Source organism: Rhizophagus irregularis, chromosome 13 (assembly GCF_026210795.1).
Source record: "Rhizophagus irregularis chromosome 13, complete sequence".
Classification (NCBI taxonomy): Eukaryota; Fungi; Glomeromycota; class Glomeromycetes; order Glomerales; family Glomeraceae; genus Rhizophagus; species Rhizophagus irregularis.
This window is the reverse complement of record NC_089441.1, coordinates 1,701,983-1,724,232: the sequence shown is the minus strand read 5'-3', so window position 1 is coordinate 1,724,232 and position 22,250 is coordinate 1,701,983. Positions and strand designations below refer to the sequence as shown.

The following is a 22,250-nucleotide window of genomic DNA, read 5'->3' as shown; positions in this document are numbered from 1 at the left end:
ATTTATAAGAAATATTTTTATACTTGGTGTCATTATCTCTCTTTTCAATCCAATTTGTGAAAAGCGCGATGTGTCTTCGATTAATTAGAATAGAATCAATAAAACGTCTTGGTAAAAGGTTGGATGTTGGTTCATATTCAGGATCTAAGTGAAATTTTATCATATTCTCTCGTAATTCTTTAGATAAAATCTCTTCATAGGGTTTAACTTTATTATAATAGTCTTCGGAAGACATCCCATAAAATCTAATCAAAGGAATAAATTTATTAAGAACCCTTTTAAAAATATTAATATGATCTTTATTCCATTCAGATACGTCTTGATTAAGTCCTTGTCCTTGTGCAAAACCCCATTTAATTAAACCATCCCAAATTTCAATCTCATCTAAAATTAAGTCATCTCGTTTTAAAAGAAATTCTAATAGAGGTTCTTCTAAATTAATAATTTTATCGGAATTAAATATCATATCAATTTCTTCAAGACAATAATTCAATAAGTCTGTGAATAACTCATTATGATAAACCATTTGAAGAATTTCCATAAAATTCTTTTGTAAGAACTCTTTATCATTTATTAAATGCTTTTGAACACAAGTAACCAATGTTTGAATGTTAAATTCATCTACTGCAATTAATAATTCCAATGTCTCGGGACCTTGCAAATTTGTTAAATCAATTTTTCCACAATAAATAAATCTAAATGAAAAAAAATGATAAATTACTTCGCATTTAATACATCAAAACATTTTTGTGTAATTGTTCATTTCATTACCTTAGAATAATTTTGAATAGTCGAGGAGAAATGTTAGGTTTTTTAAATATGAAAATTCCATTCTTCTTTTCGACCCAATCATTATATAATGCCGCAAAAAAATATTGTGACCTAGTACATAAGATGAGTGAGTGTGCATGAATTTCATTCATATTTTCATCTTCACCAGCATATATAATGACATCATGCCCTTTTTCAGTTTCAAGTAATTTTTCATAATCACTACAAATTTCTTGAGAGTATTCAAAAGACATTTTCTTTCAAATTTTAGTATTCATTATTTAAATTTATTAGTTAGTAATGTGAAACGTTGACCAACGTCTCAGTTGTACGAAATAGGAATTTCCCGTTTCTGTGTTCCTAGCTTTCGGCACATATTTTGCCGATTTTCCGGAATTATGTATTTAATTTTGACTGAAATGACCAACACAAATTGATGAAATTACATATAATATTCTGAATTGAAAGTCAATCACCAAAAAAAAAAATGGACGGTTTGTGCTTATTTCAGTTTATAAAATGAAATTGATCGTGTCAATCATGCTCGAACGTATAATGGTGTAGTTAGCCGAAAAATTCAGCCGAAGGCGCAGTAAATTTTCGGCTAACAACACCCAGCCGAAAAAAATTCATGTTGATCTTGAATATTTTATTGGTTCAACATCTAACTATTTTCGGCTGAATTTTTCGGCTAACTACACCATTATGTTATATGACGTTGATCATCCAACAATAATTAATCGTCCCGGAAATTACCATTGATCAACGGTTATATCACGTGACTTCGTCACATTGTTTTTCATCGTAACAGTAGCAAGTAAACTTTTTAAATTAATTTCAATAATAAATATTGCGAAGTCTTTCCAAATAATAAAAAAAAGATTCCAATTCCTCCGGAAAGATATTTGATTTCACCTAATTTTTTTCAAATTCTTTTATATACAATTCATGAAAATTTTTTGGTGAAAAATTAGAAATAATTTCCAATACTACACCTACTTTCAAGTAAAAATAATTATTACACATAACTTTAAGCTTTTCTAATTACTTACAATTTATTTAAAATTTCTTTTAATTCCTCTACTTTATAAATTTAGCATATAAATATTTTACTTCTGAACGAAATTTTGCTATAGTTATATTTAATAATGTAACATTTAAGACATTCTAAATTCTTTCCATTCTTTTCTAAAAATAAAATTAATGTTTCAAATAAATCTTCATAATAAATTCTTAAACTTCTTAATTTGGAAAAATAGCATATTTTAATTCATTATAATGATATAATCTTTACTGTAATCAAATGATAAAAAGAATTCTTGTAAATTTATTAATTTAGTAATAAATGATAATTGGTTTTTCATTATAAATTCCCCCTTTCCAATATGTATGTATCATAACTAATTTTTTTAAACAATTTTGTGAATATATTATAATAATTCCATTAATTCACTTTCCTTCTTATAACTGACATATTCTTGATAATAAATATGTAATGATTACATATTTTTGATAATTGATGAAAAAATTTTGATTGTATATCACTTGCGCAACTTAATTTTGTAAGATTTTTTAATATTTTTCGGAATTTTTGTTTTATTGTTTTATTATTATAAGTATCTCTTTCAAAACTATAATCTAATCTCTTTAAATTATTGATCTTATTTATATACATTTTTTATATTCTTTTATTACCAACTTTTTATTTTTATTATTCATGATTTTTGTTTATTGTTGATTTTTAAAATAAAATATTATCATTCTACTAATATCACCAATTGAAAGTGATTTACAAATTCAAATAATGGAGGTTTTGAAGTCGGAGTTGGAATAATAATTCCCTCTTGTATAAAAGGCACTTTTATTTATAGAAAGACAATCCTCAAAATTTGTGATGATGCATCTGATCGAAGTTTGAAATTCTTAATATTTCTCTATAAAACTTTAATGTAACTTCAAAAAAAAAATAGTTAACAAATTAACAAATAAACATGATTATTATACAGCCAAATAGGGATCATGTTGTTTTACATACTGATATTTTTTAGATAAACTATTATTGCGTAAATATCTTTGATATTTTTGACGCATTACGTCATATAGATTATTATCACACATTTACTATGCTTTTCATATGGAACATGATCTTGGACGTCTGCATAATAACTATTATCCCCTGATCGGCACCATTTATACGATTATGCAAATGTAGTTATACCTACTGGATAGCAAATTTTATATGTATTTATTTATCCGTTTCTAGGAAATTTTGCGGTAAAAATTAACTATTGATTATACTATAATGGACTGATTTGAAAATTTGAGTAATTTGGAAAGATTTGCATTTTCCAAATGAGAAAAACTTTCTTTTAATTTATTTGTAATCTCAATATTATTTTTCGAAGCTTTTTAAAATTCAATTATTTTTTAAAATCTTTTAAAATGAAAAAAAAAACCAAGCGAAAGAAAAATAAGATACAACAATAAAATAAACTATATTAAACTCACGATATACTATAAAACACTTACTATTGTGTAAATGGCAGGGGATAAATCAATTATCTCCTGGCTAATTGGAATAGTAAAATTTTACTTAGAATCGGAACATGATCAGCCTTCGGCCGATCATTTATCCAATCCTAGTAAAATTTTACTTATTCCTAATTAGCCAGGAGATAAGTAATACTTATATATAAAGTATTTTTATCATTCTCTAAAAATTTTAAAACTTCTTAAATATAAAGTTGATAAGGTATTTTGTTTTTTTTAAACAGAATAAGAGTATAGAATATATAAGTAAAAGAGCCAGTATAAGATAAGAGTTTAAAAGTATGAGAGAGGAAGTGAGAGTAAAATATTTATGATATTTATCTACCACATTTATTAGTAATACTGACAATACTGATCATAATGACAGATATTATGATTGATTGATTGATGTATTTCATTAAAGAAACTAATATTAAGAAAAAATATTACCTATTGTTAAAAAAGTTCAGTATATATAAAATAAAGAATTGTGAATTTGTTTTAAAGGTATTTAGATTATTTTTTATTAAAAAACACGCATGAGATAAATGTTACATAACTATAAAAATAGTAACAACTAAGCTACAGATGTGGCTTCCTGATGAGGCTATATTTAATTATATTAATGTATTATCAGTTATAATATATTATGTTGGTAAATTTTTTATTTTTATTTTCAAAATCAAACTGGTTTTGACTTTAGCAAAAAAAATGGTTTATAATTGATTTATCTCGTATAGTCCTTTAATGTAACATGAACAAAATTATTGTAACAATATATAGAACTTTGTTAAAATTATTTTTTACTTATTGGTTTGGTTTTTTTAAATATTTGATAATGCATTTTAAAATATGAGTATCATCAAATGTTAGATTCTTACTTATGACAAAATAGAAGTTTATAATCATATTTTTAAGATTAAATCTATATTAACCTTTTATAATTTCATTAGAAAATAGGTTAGATCAAATTCTGCATATCTACAATACGATAAACTAACTTGTAAATTCTTCCTTATTTAACCAAATTTCAAAGTATGTCTTTAACTCATAATTTTTCATTTTTGCTTCTTCCTTGCATTTAAAATTGTTGAATAATCATGGGAGGTCATAAAGTTCCGTTAACACTGCAGACTTACAAGTATTGTGAATAGTAAGTATTATTTTCTTATACAAATTCAATTCATAATTTCCCACTTTAAATAATAATTTTTCATTCGTTTAAGAGCTTTCTCATGTTCCTCCGTACGATGTCAGGTTCTTCTGGGTAATATGTACTGGGAAAATTATTCTATTAAACTAGTATAATACCTTGCAGATTTGTTTGGCGCAACATTAATTTTTATTGAAATTATAAAAATTTATTAGTATCTTTACTATTGCAATTCGCAAAAAAAAAGATCACCTACCGATCATATGGAAGATTTTTTGAAATTGTATTACGTAGGCATCTATTAACTATTATGGAATAATCCATTGAAGTTATTTTTATTAATCAGATGGTCCACTGAATTCGCTAAAAATTTTTTATTTCACCGAATAATTTATTTTTTCAAGTAAAATTTAGGATAATCACTATAATTAACTTATAAAGTATATTTATTGAAAATTTAGTATATTTTGCATTGTTCCAAATATTAAATAATATTAAGTTAACGTTGTATGGTAAAAAACCAGCCAATTATCAATTTAATTTGACTATTTTTGGTAGTGCTTATTTCGGGTGAATACGGTAATTTAATAAAAAAACAAAAAAATAATAATAGAAAATAAACAATTTTATTGTATAGAGTGACTTTGTGTGTAGTGAATTACTAGTAAATATTAAAAATTAATAATAACATTCTCCTTGTAAAAAAAGTCGATTCGTTTTTTTTTATATTCCATCTTTTTTTCCGTAAAAGGCTCATATTTCCGGAATTAGTAATCTTACATAACGAAATTTATCGAATTATTCTGAACGAATCCGTGAACGAATCCGTGAAAGGAGTTTTTACAAAAATGACGGATAAAATTTTTTATAAGGTCCTGGCCAAAATTATAAAGTTTTTACCTAGATTGTGTTTGCTCAAAAAGGAAGTTCTTAATTTTTAAGGAATGCGGTTGACAAATATTGTATGTATATTATGCAACATTATTGATTGGTACGAGCCAATGCTCAAAGAATCATATATTGGCCTATTGGGACTCGATCAAAAAATGAGTTAGATCAACATGATTACATGAGTGATCTTCATTCACGGGAAGCCAAAATATATTACACGTGAATAATTAAAAATCGAATTTTATTTTTAACGTGCGTGTTATTTTTGTACATGAACAATATTTATCCCACCCTTTCTACTGAAGGTCAATTAATAGGCATAATAAATTCAAGTTATTTTATTTACATAGTATATAAAATCTGAAATCATTATTTATAATGGAAAACTCACTGTAAATCTATAAATTTATATAAATAAATTTAGGTTCACTTTTAAATATTCGTTTTATTTATATCTATTATAAATATCTCGAAATACATTAGTAACGTAAATACAGTACTTAATCTGATTATCTTTTAATAACTTGAAATACCTCATAATCACCTATATTTATACGATTTGGTATGTTAATTGTAGGATAAGAACCTGATCCAAAATGGTACCAATTATTAGGATCATTATTATAATTTATATATAAATCATTTAAACCAAATAATGGACCACAATGTGAGTAACCTCGTACAGAATATTGACTACCATTACTGTAAGCTACATGTACGTTCCGAAGGTTATTTTTATCTGAAAATGAAAATATAAAACTATCATTTGTTGATTTATCACTACTATTTGAATCCCAAAAAAGTGGATTATATCCTCCAATTATTTGTTCCGAATTTTTTATTTTTGCTACAACTATAGTAGCTCCTTTATTATCACATTTAGCATGAAATGATGTAGCTGTATTGCCATCTCTGCTTGCTCTATATAAAAGATTAAATTTATAAGGATTCTTATTATAATCGGTGTCAATATTTTTTCTGTCAATAAAATTTATAAAAAGTGTAATGTGTTTTCGATTAATTAGAGTAGATCCAATAAAACGTCTTGGTAAAAGGTTGGATGTTGGTTCATATTCAGGATCTAAGTGAAATTTTGATATTTCTTCTCGCAATTCTTTAGATAAAACCTCTTCATAGGGTTTAACTTTGTTAATATAATCTTCAGAAGGAATTCCATAAAATCTAATTAAGGGAATAAATTTATAAAGAATTCTTTTAAAAATAATTACATCATTCTTGTTCCATTTAGAGGTGTCTCGATTGAGTTTTTCTTGTGCTAATCCCCATTTGATTAAACCATCCCAAATTTCAATCTCATCTAAATTTAAATCATCTTGTTTTAAAAGAAATTCCAATAAAGGTGCTTCTAAATTAATAATTTTATCAGAATTAAATATCGTATCAATTTCTTCAAGACAATAATTCAATAAGCCTGTGAATAATTCATTATGATAAACCATTTGAAGAATCTCCATAAAATTCTCTTGTAAGAATTCTTTATCATTTATTAAATGCTTTTGAACACAAGTAACCAATGTTTGAATATTAAGTTCATCTACCGCCATTAAAAGTTTTAACAGTTCGGGTCCTCGAAAATTTGTTAAATCAATTTTTCCACAATAAATAAACCTAAATATTAAAAGAAAAACTTTAATATTTCTTCCGAATTTAATATAATAAAATAGTCAGACATTATATTACCTTAAAATAATTTTGAATAATTGAGGAGAAATATTAGGTTTGTTAAAAATGAAAATTCCATTCTTCTTCTCGACCCAATCATTATAGAATGCGGCACAAAAATATTGAGACCTAGTACATAGGATGAGTGAATGTGCCCGAATTTCTTTCATATTTTCATCTTCACCAGCACATATAATTACGTCATGTCCTTTTTCAATTTCAAATAATTTTTCATAATCATTACTAACTTCTTGAGAGTGTTCAAAAGTCATTTTCTCACGGTTTTATAATTTTTGGGGAAAGTAAAGTAAAATTCCATTATCTTAAATTTATTAGTAATTGTGTGAAACGTTGATCAAACCCCTCAATTAGAAATAGGCGTTTCTGTGTTTCAGCATATGTGTGTTTCAAATTTCCGATTTTTGCCGAAATTATGTTTAAATTTGGCTGAGATGATCGATGGAATTATTCCTAGAGTACAAAAATTGATGTAAAAATAAAAAATAAAAAAAAATACATAATTTGTTGCAAAGAAACATTTAAAAAAAGTAATGTATTTACTTTTTAACATTATTCATCGCCTATATGGTTTTTCTTAAAAAAACGACTCATTTATAAAAGAACTTTTAATGACAAATTAATTTAGATATCTTACGAACGATAATTTTCGTGAATCCATGTAAAAACTGCAAAAACGACTTTTTTCTCTAGTTTTAAATATACATATGATATATTTTCTAAAATTATTTTATAAGGAACTGTTTTTCAAATTTCGACGGAAAACTTCTTGTTTAACATTAGTACATTAGAATGTCATACTGTATGTCATCTACATTTAAAATTTCTTACTAATAAACAGTGTTCGAAATTCAAATTATGTGCGAATGCGCAAATGACTTAGAGCGAAATTTCTAGTTGATGTGCGGCCGACTTTTTTTATGCAAATGATATTTTTAATTACAAAACAAGCGCCTACTCAATGATATCAATTGAAGGAAATTCTCATTTTTCAAATAATTAATACTTAATACTTCTAAACCCGTTTCTACTATGAATTTGACGAAAACTTAATTAGTGATGTGCTAATTATTGAAAATATATTAAGAGAAGAACAACTTCGAATGCATAACAAAAATTTAAGGTGAAAAAAAAACAAAAATAGGAAAGATTTTGTTTTGACAGGCTAAAAACAGTTCGTGAGTGAATTGCCTTTATATTTACCGGCATAGTAGACAATGCCTAATATGTAATATCTCTTTACAAATCATGATTAATATTTTAAGGATGTTTTCGTAAAGGATATCTGTTTATAAATTTACAACTGCAATAAGCGATAAATCAAGAAATACGCTACATGAAACCAAATTATGATGAAGCAGATGATTGGGAGTATGGATGACGACAGAGTATTACCTACCGATACAATTACCTAAATGGTATAATCACGGGCTCTGTATTTTTTCCTCCAGTACTGTAGCTCTAGTGACATTATTAATTTTAGGGCGCAGTATTATATTTATATTTAGTATAAAATTTTCTCTGTTTTTATTTGCTGTGGTCCGGAGTGACCTTAAACTATCATCGAATGGGATTTATAGGAGATTAAGTGATCAAGTATAGCCAATTTGAGGATGCTTATTTTATTGGTTAGATATTAATTTAATTTTTATTGGGTTATTATTTATTATAGGGATCGGGTAATAGATGACGTGCATATCCTTGAAATGATCTACATAATCGTGACCAAAGGGTAGTAGAAAAGTACGAATAATTTATATCAAATATTCTTTTTATTTTAATTGGTTCTCCTTTGGGATCTAAAAAGGGAAATTATTATTCTAATTGGTGTTTAGTGTTTAAATATAGAATTTATAAATTTAATAGGAATTGTTTTTCGAAATTATTTCTCTCTTGAATTTTTTTTTTATTTTTTTATTTTATTAATTATTTTATCTTATTATGAAGAAACTTGGGGAATTATCATAATTTTTATCAAATTTAATAAAGGATTATTTTGTAGCTTGTGGTGGCAAACGTCTTTATGACGGCACAAGTCCTACAGTACTCCAAACCATCCGGAACGTGATCTGAAAAATACGCAGCATGATAATTTTTTCGGGAACAGGACTTATGAATGACTTAGAATAATTCACAGGGGGGAGGTTAATGGCCGTGCTTTCCTCAAGTTAGCTGAAGAAAAGCTTTGTATTTATGGAATGCCAGATAGACCTTGTGTACTTTGCTAGGGAATGTAAAGAGAAAAGGAAGAGCCTTTTCAACATACCGAAGTTTGAAAAAGGATGTTAGCAAGATACCATCCCGATTTTTTCCTTACAAACCCACGAAATTCAAGACTCTGATAAATACTTTGAGCATTGTATGAAAAATATTTTGAAGCATTACGGGTCATTGGTTGTGGATAGCTTGGAATCCTATGTGCAATGAATACGTTTTTACTATACTTCATACATCCTTCCATATCGTGAGATCATGAGCAAGGAATTCAGCATGAGACTTTAATACGAAACAGTTGATGATGAAAGTTTCGATTATTCTATCAAGGTATGACCCGTTATATTATATTAATAAAGCCTAGTAAAAACTTTTTGAACTCAGTTTAATCAGTTCACATATTTTTACTGATTTTGAATGGATCAGCTCTTCTATTTCTCTCCATTATTTTAGACCTCTCTCTCATCAACATAACTTATTATAAAATACTTGAGAGGATCGGGATCGGTGGATGTTGGAACAATGTGGAACCTGAAAGTATCAAACCAAGAGACAAGGTTGCCCTCTATTCTTTGAAAGTAAATGAAACATTTTTTGGCAGAATTCAAAAAGATGACTGGAATAAACAGGTTAAGATTACAAATAATATAATTATAGTATAGTTGAAAGAAGTGAGTATATCTCAATTCAATATGAAGAACTTTTAATATTTTACATGACTCTAATATTTCTAAATATATTAATCTACAGGTAATACAAGGACTGCAAAGACTATGTGTTTAATGAGGAAATCCGCGATGCTATAGACGATCTATGTGATATATTGTCAGAATGGAATGCATGACTTTTATTAGAATATAACAAAGACCAACCTGATGATAAGTGTATTGATAATATCAAAGATTTACTGAATAGTAATGATCAAGCTGTGTGAGATAAAGGAAAAAGCCAAAATTTAGGTGAATTAACAGATATAGAAATATCTGCGATGGGTTTTTACAAACTAGCTCAAAATCATAGAGTTCAAAAGAGGAAAAAGTTGCCAAGGAACATTGCACTCAAACGTTTGAATATAGCTAGTGCTTACATGTCACCAATATGCAAGCAGGGATTTGAAAAATATATTAAGATTATTAATGATACACAATTATTTTATATTACATTATAATATAATAATAAATCTTTAATTATTTTTTCACCTTTTAAAATAGTATATATAATAATTTTTTTGCTAAATGTAAATAAAAAGCTAATTTCTCGATAATAATAGATTTATAATGCAACTACTATTGCATGTAGAATTAATATTTGTATGTTTATTCTTTTCTAAGTATAAATGAAAATTTTTTACTAGGAACGTATCATAGAAATAGAATTAAAGATCAAGATCTTCAATTCCATAAAATGATTTTTGTCCTACAATAAATTCCCGATCACAATGTTTAGCAAACGCTTTACATATAACGTAATCTTCATTTTCATCCTCAAAAGTATCGCCTTGATTATTTTTTTTTTTTTGATAAATAAAGAGATAAGATAAAACAAGCTTTAGATAATTCATGTATCATGATATAATTAGAGTTTTTGTTTCAATAAGAAATAACAGTTTTTTATGAAGTATAAGCAAGAGTACCTTTTTCCTGTTTCATCATATCATCTGTGACCACGTAGTATACAATGCTGTCATGATGGATAAAAATCAGGTGTTGTTTTAGTTTATCAAAAGATCCAAATCGAAAACTATTGCAAATTGGGCACTAAACATGAAAGAAATAAAGTCAATGTGACCATTTTATAAATAACAGGCAAAACCAATTCTTTGAGCCTACCTTAAATATCATCTGTTGAGTGTATTCATGCAAATGTTCTGTAAGAAATCAATTACAATTTACACAGCATTAGAAAGTACTTAAGTACTTGGCATATTATTTATACCTTTTAATGAGAATATCATTCCATTGCTTTTCACAATTTTCCCACGGACATTGCATAAGAACAGATCAGAAAATAAAACCTAGTAATGACTCTTATCAAGTATACTAGTTAGGAAACCTACCTTAAATTAGCCAAATCAAATCCTTGTGTTCATTGTAGATGTGAAGCTCAAGTTCCTTCTGACTTCTGAGTGTAAAAGTACAGTGGTTTAGAATGAGTATCAGTCCATTTGCAGATAAATGGTGTTATGGAAGAAGACATGGTAAGATTATAAAAAAATATGTTGATGAATGTGTAATCAAAAAATATAAAGTATTATTAATATGTTTTTAACAAATTAGAGAAAACCACTTATATGATTTCTTTTCAAAAATTTTGATAATATTTCCTTATATTTATTAATATTAACAAATATATACAAAAATAATAATTAAAAGATGAACTTTATATGAATATTCATTTTTTAAAACAAAAAATTCAATTTTCCAATTACAGTCCCCAGTGAAAAGAATGGCGGTCAGTTTTTTCGATATCACGAATGTAATTTATAGTAAAATGTGAAATTTTTTTTTATTCTCTGAAAGAAGAACAGAAAATACATATATTTCATTATTTAAATAATATTTGATATGATCATCTTCCCGTGTCAATAAATGCTTTAATTTAGTATTGTGTACTATTCGCACTCTTAACCAGCGTTATTTTATTATGACATTTTAATATTTTCTTAACTTTCTCGCCATCCAGAAGTCAGATTGAGACAAATTTACCACCATTGGATTCCTCTTGACTATGTGGTTCGAATGGTGGTCTCAAAATTACTGTGTGGCATCTGTGTAATGTGATAGTTCAAGTATAATAGTGAGTATTATGAATTTTTATGTTGTATAAAGATAATCATTTCTAAAAGCAATATAAAAACTTAATAAAATAATAAAAGACCATTATTTAAATCTCGTAATTGCAAGAAATCTAATAGTTGTAATTTTGTTTCAAGACGAGCTTTGGTTGATGAGAAAATGAAGTTTAAACTTTTTATTTCAAACTTTCATACCAAATTCAACTTTAATGTAAAAATTATTAGTAGTATTTCTATGTGATAATGTGATATAACAAAATGCAATTATAATATTTGGCAGTTAAAAGTAAGTGGTTTTTTTTTAAAAAAAAATTGGAATTTATTATTATGTAGGATTTTGAGCATTTTAAAAAAATTCATAGCAAATTATTATATTAAATTTATAACTTCTTAGTTTTTTAGAAGGTAAAATAGGCGTAAAAACATAATAAATTTTCATTTTTTTTTCATTGATTTTTAAAATAGTATTCTAAAAATCCATTGGGCATTACAAGTTTTAATTTAAATAGGAAAATTCTGATCTCATATCCAAAATAACAAATGATATTCTTTTTGCCAGGGACTGTAAAGGTTTGGAAAATTTATTTTTAAAAAAAAGAAATCACTCATTCTTAATATTATTAAATTACATTATAATAAAGCATGCTACAGATAAATATAACAAAATTATAAAAAAATATTTTGATAAGGTGTAATTAAAAAATATAAGTATTCAGTTATTAATATATTTTTTACAAATTAAAGAAAAAAGAAATATACTATATATATATATACATTTTTAATTAACACATTTTAAAATTAATTTATTACTTGCACAGATACTTATTTCATAAAATATTACAAGAATCAAGAATAATGAGCGACATCAAATTAGATATCACAATATTTGTTTACAAAATAATGTTTAATTTCAGAATAATAGAAGCTAAAGTTTCTTAGGAAAGGCAATTAGAATTTTTTTTCACGAGAATTATTTTGGTATAACCTGTTATAATTATAGATGATTAACTCGGAAATAGTATAACATTTTGTTGTAAGAAATAATTTGGATTTTACATTTTAAATATTCTCGAATACATAAATTTTGTCAGACCATGCAAATTTGTAGAGTCAAATATTAAAGAAAAGAAATTATAATGAATTTCTTATTCATTAACTTCATTAATTTGAAAAATGCTAGGTAATTCATTTATTTTCTTTATTTGCACAAAATTATTGGGATCTAATATATAAAAATAAGTGAGTCAGATCTTTTGCTTTTATTGGCATGTTAAATCCTTTTTCAAATTTTAACACTAACTTTTAAGTATATTTTACTAATTATCCATCCACTCTAAATAAGTAGTAAACCATTTTGTTCTTGCACATAAAATCATCATGATTTTATCGGAAAGTAAACTAGAGGTTGAAACTGACAAAAAAAACCTTAACCGATTAATAAATTAACCAAGGGCCCTAATCGATTAATAATCGATTTAATATTATTAAAAATTTGGATTATTGTTAACAATAGTTTTATAAGGTGGTATGATGGAAAGTCATCAGTGAAAGATAGGCATGAACGTGATAAGTGGCAGTTATGGAGGGAGGTATCAAATAAAGAAGTGAAAGAAGTAGAGGAACATCAGGAAATTTTTAGGTAGATCAGTCCAGTGTTCGGCAAATGACTTTAAATGACCAAATGATTCAAATGACAAATGACAAATGACATGTCATTTCAATGCTTAAATGACAAATGACCTTTGGTCATTTGAATGTAATTTTGGTCAGCATTATAATTTTTGCCTACACTACATTCATTATTTTTTAATTATAGTCACATGATTATTTATGTGATAAATATTAGCCAATCAAAATCAAATGATTGAAATGACCAAATGACAAATGATTATGAATAATGACAAATGATTTCATAAATCATTTAAAAGGTCAAATGACCAGGTCATTTCCGAACACTGGATCAGTCCACGTAAAACTATGTAGGTTAGTTACATCAATTTTCATGGATAGGTTTCCACACAAAACCATTTATTTCATAAAAGAATTATATGGATTTCCAAGATTTTCATGTATTGTAAAATTTAATTGGAAATCCGTAGAATTCTTCAAGAAATTATTAATAGCACAGTATAATAGTGCTAGTTAAAGATATATTAATATAAATTAATATAGAAAATATAGAATAAATATTTTTATCTTTTTTTTTATATTATAAATTTTTTTACGCGATTCAATAATAAATATAAAATATAATCCTAGTAATTATTAAAAAAAATCAAATAGTATAATGGTTAGTTTGTGAGATGCGATATATTAATAGTAGAGTTGAGGTATATGGTTCAGTTCCTAAGGTAGGTAAAAATAAATACAATTAAATTAAATTAATAATAATAATAATTTGAGATAAAATATTTTTACAAATCACCTGATATTAATCCACGTGTGATGGCCTCGAACTCTGTGATTCCACTACACATGTTTCATCACAGGGTATTCGGAAAATATTGGTTCCACTTGGAATTTCCATGATAGTTCCACATGGATTTCTGTGCAGATTTTAACCAGTAAAAACTTCCTGATGAAGATGAGCTGAAAGTCGTCGGTCTGGGTGTGTGTGTCGCTACCGCTCCACCCACCTCGGCCAGGGGGCCTCGCAGTACCTATATCTCGCTATCGCTCCACCTATATCGCCCCTGCGGGGGATCAGGAATCCCCATATATCCGCCACAATCTGGGACAACATATGGAACAAATATATATACCAAATAACTAGAAAACAATAGAAAAGGAAGGAATAACGGATATAATGAAAGGGTTGTCCCGGATGTGGCAGATGTGGCAGATGTTTCAGAAAAAATATGAGAGGACATCCCCCCAGAAAAAGTTTTATTTTTACCCCCAGCCCTATAAAAAGTAATTGTTCATTATTTATACGGGTTTTATACGTTTCCATACGAAATATGTACGGAATTTGTAGTGATGTGTACATTAAGATAATTTATTATATACATTTATTAAAAGAATTGTACGAAATATGACTGAATTTGTACAGTATTTGTAAATTAACAATTTTTGTACGGAATTTGTCATCAAAAATTGTACGGAATTTAATAATGTAAGAATTTTATAATGCTTAATTTTAAGGAAATTTTATACTATGTAAGATAATTAAATTGCATGTTTTTGGTATTATTTTAAAATACTAAGAGTTTTTAAGTTGCCTTAATTTTTATATTTATAGAACTTTTTAAAATATTATATATCAAATTTATATTTTATTTTCACTACCGGTGATTTTACTTTCAATTAATTTTGTACTACATTTCACAATTTTATATAAATACATTAAATTTTTTTTTTTGACGAAACTTCAGTTTTTTCAATGTTTTATTAATTATCTTCAATAGTATCTTGTGTTAATTTTTATTAAACTTAGTGTACCATTTTTAATATAAAATTACCATATTATATATGTTTAAATCTTTTTGTTAAATAAATTACTGTAAATATGTTTTACTTTAAAATATAATTTCACTTTGGTTATATGAAATTACCTTTTATACTTGAGTAAGGTTGTTTAGCAAGTTAAATCTACTTGAATTTTAATTTTCATGAGGCAAAGTATGATATTTATATAGAAAAGCATATTTTTTATAATGGTAATAACTTTTAATTTTTCACTTTTTCGTTTATAACTTCAGAGCGTAATTACACCACTTTAGTCAAATGAAATCGACTTTCTAAATTAATTGAAAGTTGGTCAGCATGGTCGAAACTACTTATATATTAATTTTTATGAGTGTGGGTATAATACTTATAGAGAAAAGTGCATTTTTCATAACGGTACTAACTTTTGAATTTTTTATTTCTCTGTTTATAACTTCAGAGCGTAATTACACCCTTTTCGTCAAATGAAATCGACTTTCTAGATTAATTGAGAATTGTTCAGCAAGGTCGAAACTATCTACATATTGACTTTTATGGGTGTAAGTATAATACTCGTGAAGAAATTTACATTTTTTGTAATAGCATTAATTTCGAATTTTTCTTTTACTGTTTATTAATTGAATATTGTTAATCTACTTGTATATTATGTTGAGTTTAGCTTCACAATGCATTGACCATATTTAAAATTATATTTAATAAAATATTTTTTTTTAGTAATACAGTCAGACCTCCATAATTGCACACCCCTTGGGACCATATGCATAATTTTCAAAATAGTGCATTTAAAGAGGGTGTGCATTTATAGAGGTAAAATAATTAGAGATCATATAAGCTTGGGACCGAACCAGAGGGTGCATTTAGAGAGGGTATACATAGTGGGTGCAATTATGGAGAGTGCAATTATAGAGGTCTGACTGTAAATTATTTAGTTAATAAATATAGAAGATTACTTAGAAATTAAGATGGGTAAGTAGTGTTTCTAAAGGGAGGAAGCAGTTTTTTTCTTATTATTACTATTTTATGTAAGAATATTTATTAACATTCTTTTACTTCTTTTTTTTGTAAATTTTGGCTTGGAACTTGGAAATGGAGACGGATAGTTGTTGCAGGTTTTTTTGGTTTTTTTTATGTAAGAATGTTTATTAATATTCTATTTACTTTATTTTGTAGTAAATTAAAAGATGGATTTTATTATTTTAATATGTTAAGTCCATCATAATTGTTTGTTTGTCAAATAAATTACTTATTAAATGAATTATTTATCAAATAAATATCTTCTGTAAAAATAAATTACGCCTGTAAAAATACATTTCGTCCGTCAAAATAATTATGTCAGATTTGGTATCTGTGCCGTAATATTTCGGCATTCTAAGTTTTAATTCGCGGAGAAGTATAATTATTACTGTTCTAATATAATGTATTATTGAAAAAAATAATAAAAGAATTGAATTTAAAGTAAATTCGCGTGTAGTTCATTGATTTATTTGTTAATAGATTATACATGATTTTTATTTAATTTAATATCGGTTTGATTTGATACAAATATTGCATAATTAAATTTATTTATACGGAATAATTTTAAGAACTGCACCAGCTTTGTTTAAATTTCACGTGAATTCACTTGATTTTTTTTTTGGAAACCACAGTTATACCGTGCCAACTATCTGTATGGTATGATACCAATGATTGTTATTTAATACTGCATACAATTTATTTCAATTGTAAATCAATTAAATCAATTGTAAAAATTTGAACCTGCATAATTAATAATAATCGTATATTAATTGCATGTGACATTTCCGGTGAATTGTTATATGTTTATTATATCAAATGCAAAAGCCAACTTTACAGGTGATTCTTTTTATTTTTATTTTTTGTGTTGACTTTGTTTTCTATTCGTTTGCGTTTAGCACGTGTAACTAGAGGTGCTTTTTGCTTTTGTACCGTCTCTACTTATTTTTATAAAAAAAAAATCCTTAACTTTAATACTTTCAAATATTTCAATATTAAATTTATCATAAAACTCACCAATTTTGGTGCTTTCTTTACCATTGTCACTTTTATCCTAATAATAATAAAAAAATTATTATTACCATTAAATCAAAATAATCAAAATATAAATGCATACCGCAATTTCATCACTTTTGTCAATTTGACGAGTACTTTCTTTGTATTTATCACTACTCTTTTATACAAAAAATTATAATTTGGTTAATTTTTATTCAGCTTACAATAAAATAAAAACAAAGTCTAGTATATTTTATTACCGATTCATTTATTTCATCGGATGAACCATTATTTTGATCAATATTAGTATTATTATTATCATCAGCAGATTCTTTATTTTTTGACTATATAAAAAAGGTTACGTATTAGACCATGTTATCTAAATATATAATTTTTAAGAACATAAAATAAAACTTACTTTTTTAGGTACTTTATTCACCTTTTTATTATCATGTCCTTTCCTCCTATAGTAATCACCTAATAAGCAATTTAATTAGTTAGTATATGGTAATTATTTTTAACAATAATATAACACTTACGTATATTATTAATGGACTGCTTGATCATCATTTTTATAGCCCAATCATTGATGGTATCTGGAAAAGTCGTGTTACATTTTTTAAACTAAAAAATAAAAATTTAAATTTATTAAATTTTTTTTAAATAAAAATTTAAATTTATTAAATTTTTTTTTAAAAAAAAATTAAATTTTTACGATTTTACTTTTGAAACGACTAGATCTATTGTTTTCAGATTTTGATTCTTGTATTCTGTTTTTAGATCGACATGAAGCTTGACTAAATCACGTATATGATTCTAAATTCGCATAAATATTATTAATATGATGATTGATTAATTATTTGTAAACTCAATTTTACCTGGTAATCATTAAGCGTGATCTTCGAAAGTTTCAATGTTTTAGGAATATTAACGTAATTTCCTGAAGGTTTTGGGATTGGTGATTGTTGACGAGTCTATATAATTAGAAAATCAATCAATTTTATATAATTTATATTAATCAAGAGCGATCGATTTATATAGTTAGAATAATAGAAAATTTATAATATAAAAAAACAATAAAAAATGATTACATCTTGAGAAGGTTGTGATAAGACAGTTGTAGGTGTAGAAAGCGGGTCAACTGAAAGGATTTGAGGCGATGATTGATGACTCTAAAGTAAAATAATATTAAAATTAGATATACAAATAGCACTTAGTTTTATAAAATTACTGACCGTAGAAGCAGGGATATCAGGTGTATTAACCTTAAAAAAGAATATATGAGTAATGATTAATGAATATCAAAATGGTCAAAAATGCAATTTTACGTACTAAATTATTAGAACCGTCTTCTTGTTCTTGCAGACTATACATTTCATTTTGAATTTGTTTCATTTGTTTCGATAAGAGGTCTAGTTTATCTTGTAGGTTTTTTCGATCCATTGTTGATATTAGAAAAATTCGTAAAAAAAAAGAGATGAAATTTTAAAATCACAGACGTGAAGGTATTTAAATCATGCAGCTGACGCGACGTGTTACAACACGTAGCAAAATTTAATGTAATATAATAAATTGGATCAACTGGATTTTGGACATTTTTTTTTTGAACTGAACCCTATAATTTTTTTTTTTTTTGTGAATTTTATAATTATTTTGGAATCGATTTTTTTTTTTGATATCATAATAATAATTTTTTAAAAAAAATCTTATAATAGTTCTTTGGAATCAGTTTTTTGGAATCATTTTAATAATTTTTTTCTTAAAATCTTATAATAGTTCTTTGGAATTAGTTTTTTAGAGTCTTTTTTTTTTTGATCAATCGACACTTTTAAGGGATAATCTACAACTACTATCGAGATCTATTATCAAGATCGATATATGTGCATTAATATTTGCATTAATTCCATGTGAAAAATATTAGTGTCACAAATAATATTATATTGGTTAAAAAAAAAATACGCCATAGTTCAAACATATATCATGGTAGTTTTTTTAATTAGGAAAAAACCCATTATTTTATATTTTATAGTAAAAAAAATCTTTACACAATAATTGCATCATTAATTGTTTCTGGCAACAATAGAGAGTTTGACACGATAGTCACACAAGAAAGTTTATAAATATATATGTAAAAAATATAATTATTCTTAAGAATTAATTATAATATATTTATTTTATTAATAATCACTATTCTTTTTTTTCCTTCCCGGTCTAATACGCGCATTTAACTCCTGATCCATCTCCAAAGCCCTGATTCTAGCAACTTTATCATTCAAATCTGAAATTGCATCATTTCTTTCGGCCAAAAGCTTAACGTTGTCCTCTTCTAGGTTTTTCACTTTCTCTTCTAATATATTTATTCTTTTTTCGAGAGCTTCGACATAACCTGAAGAGGGAAGGAATTAAAGAAAAAATAGAAAGACAGAAGGTGGGGTCAAGCTATGATCACTCGCCCCAGCAGGAGAGCCCCGTTAAAGCAAAGGCTAGACAATCCAACAGTCCAACAATTCAGGTACTTCCCGGGATTCCTTAAAAACATCAGCCTGAGGCGAGTTCACGGTCACCTTACAGAAGTTTAAACCTAGGCCAGACTATGTACGGAAGCCGTGGTATTCACCCACCTGTTTCATAGACTGCCTTTCGCTTCTTCTTCAATATTTTCATCCTAAAGCGGTGTATAGATTTCGCTTTGGCAGCCTTTGATTTATGAGGTCCACGAGCCATAGTGGATGAAGATCTTATAAAATATAATGAGAAGATTAAGTATTTGTAATTGTAACTTCAGCAACAAAGAAAACAATAGATAAATCATGACATACATATTACCAGCAGAGAATAAACCTATGAGAAGAGAGAGAAAGTGAAAACAATTCGTTAAGAAAAAGGATGATATTTATATGTAACAGGCTCTGATGCGTCAACACGAAGAAAGGAAGTTACGATTGACGCAAAACTTTTGATCATTCAGGAAAAACTTTTTTTTCATCATAGGAATGGAAAAAATACTAAATTGGAAACTTATCACACATATATTGGAGAAAATAGATGAAGACTTGCTCATTGGTATATGCAGGACGATAGAAAATGATGTAATATTTAAGGAGGTGAGATTATTTTTATCAGATGATTCCGGTAAAAAAAATTTTTTTTTACGTATACGTATTACTTATCTCCTGGCTAATTAGGAATAAGTAAAATTTTACTAGGATTGGATAAATGATCGGCCGAAGGCTGATCATGTTCCGATTCTAAGTAAAATTTTACTATTCCAATTAGCCAGGAGATAATTGATTTATCCCCTGCCATTTACACAATAGTAAGTGTTTTATAGTATATCGTGAGTATAATATAGTATATTTAATTGTTGAATCTTATTTTTCTTTTGCTTGGTTTTTTTTTATTTTAAAAGATTTTAAAAAAATAATTGAATTTTAAAAGCTTCGGAACTATTACTATTACACTTGAAAAATAATATTGAGATTACAAATAAATTAAAAGAAAGATTTTCTCATTTGGAAATGCAAATCTTTCTGAATTACTCAAATTTTCAAATCAGTCCATTATAGTATAATCAATAGTTAATTTTTACCGCAAAATTTCCTAGAAACGGATAAATAAATACATATAAATTTTGCTACCCAGTAGGTATAACTACAATTGCATAATCGTGTAAATGGTGCCGATCAGGGGATAATGTATACATATTTATATATTTAAACAAAATATATACGGTAGTTTTAATTTTTGCAATAATTCACATTTGTAATAAATAAATTGATCACACGATAGTCACAAAAAAAAAAGTTTGATGCGTTTTACCGTAGTAAAATATATATTTTATAAAATTTATTGTAAACTAAAAATAAAATAAAAAATATATGTATATAATAAAAATATAAAATAAAAAATGAATGATAAAAAATAACTAAAAATATATAAAAATAAAAAAATAATTAAAAAAAACGAATTTAATAATAAAAATAACTAAAAATATATAAAAATAAAAAAATAATTAAAAAAAATGAATTTAATAATAAAAAATAACTAAAAATATATAAAAATAAAAAAATAATTAAAAAAAACGAATTTAATAACGATGATGTCGACGAGAAGAATGGTGATGATGGTGATGATGGAAAGAGTGGGAGGAATAAGGATGATGGCGGCGATGGGAACGATAATGATGACGATGAGGACGAGGAGAATAATATGATGAATGATGATGAGGAGAATAATATGGTGAATGACGAGGAGAAGTATATGGTGAATGAGGGAAATATGGTGAATGGGGAGGAGAAGAATATGGTGAACGAGGACGAGGAGGACGAGAAGGACGAGGAGAACGGGTTCGATTTCTGTATTCGTTTCTACGTCTATCGACGTTATTTCTTCGATGAGCTGCCTGATACCGGCCTAAAAAATAGATAATACAAATAAATATATTGGTTAAATAAAAAAATTAATTAATTGAATAATTATCCATGTTATACCAAAATTTGTCAGACAGCTCATGATGAAATCGCCGATCGTAAAATGATGGGGTGTACGTCCGATACCCCTCCGGGTTATCGGACAATAGTCGCTTCAAATTTTCATAACCCGCGACCAGCGCATTCCACTTAGTTCGGCATTGTGTTGCCGTAACGTTAAAGTTATGATTATTATATATATGATTGGAGATGTACTGCCACAGAGTGCCCTGATTTTGAACGCAAGTATCAATAAATCGGTTGTGGTAATACC

The 22,250-nt window shown here is 26.4% G+C and overlaps 3 protein-coding genes across 4 annotated transcripts; all 3 read right to left on the bottom strand.

The window, feature by feature from the left end:
• Positions 1-17,345: 17,345 nt before the first annotated feature.
• OCT59_004966 (uncharacterized protein) lies at positions 17,346-18,950 on the bottom strand (the record flags this gene model as incomplete). Of its 2 annotated transcripts, XM_066138067.1 has the most annotated exons (11): positions 17,346-17,452; positions 17,529-17,565; positions 17,629-17,685; positions 17,768-17,851; positions 17,926-17,984; positions 18,047-18,131; positions 18,231-18,323; positions 18,386-18,481; positions 18,599-18,679; positions 18,743-18,772; positions 18,840-18,950. In XM_066138067.1, 11 exons carry the CDS (start codon positions 18,948-18,950, stop codon positions 17,346-17,348), a joined length of 840 nt encoding a protein of 279 aa, XP_065997250.1. The 2 variants fall into 2 exon arrangements, with proteins under 2 accessions (XP_065997250.1, XP_065997251.1); XM_066138068.1 differs by lacking the exons at positions 18,231-18,323; positions 18,386-18,481; positions 18,599-18,679; positions 18,743-18,772; positions 18,840-18,950 and having other exon boundaries at positions 18,047-18,077.
• A 734-nt stretch (positions 18,951-19,684) lies between these two features.
• Positions 19,685-20,231, bottom strand: OCT59_004965 (uncharacterized protein; the record flags this gene model as incomplete). The annotated part of the gene is made up of 2 exons (XM_025329354.2): positions 19,685-19,893; positions 20,129-20,231. 2 exons carry the CDS (start codon positions 20,229-20,231, stop codon positions 19,685-19,687), a joined length of 312 nt encoding a protein of 103 aa, XP_025171937.1.
• A 1,363-nt stretch (positions 20,232-21,594) lies between these two features.
• OCT59_004964 (uncharacterized protein) lies at positions 21,595-22,019 on the bottom strand (the record flags this gene model as incomplete). The annotated part of the gene is made up of 2 exons (XM_066138066.1): positions 21,595-21,920; positions 21,998-22,019. The coding sequence occupies 2 exons, from the start codon at positions 22,017-22,019 to the stop codon at positions 21,595-21,597; spliced, it is 348 nt and encodes a 115-aa protein (XP_065997249.1).
• Between the last annotated feature and the right edge of the window lie 231 nt (positions 22,020-22,250).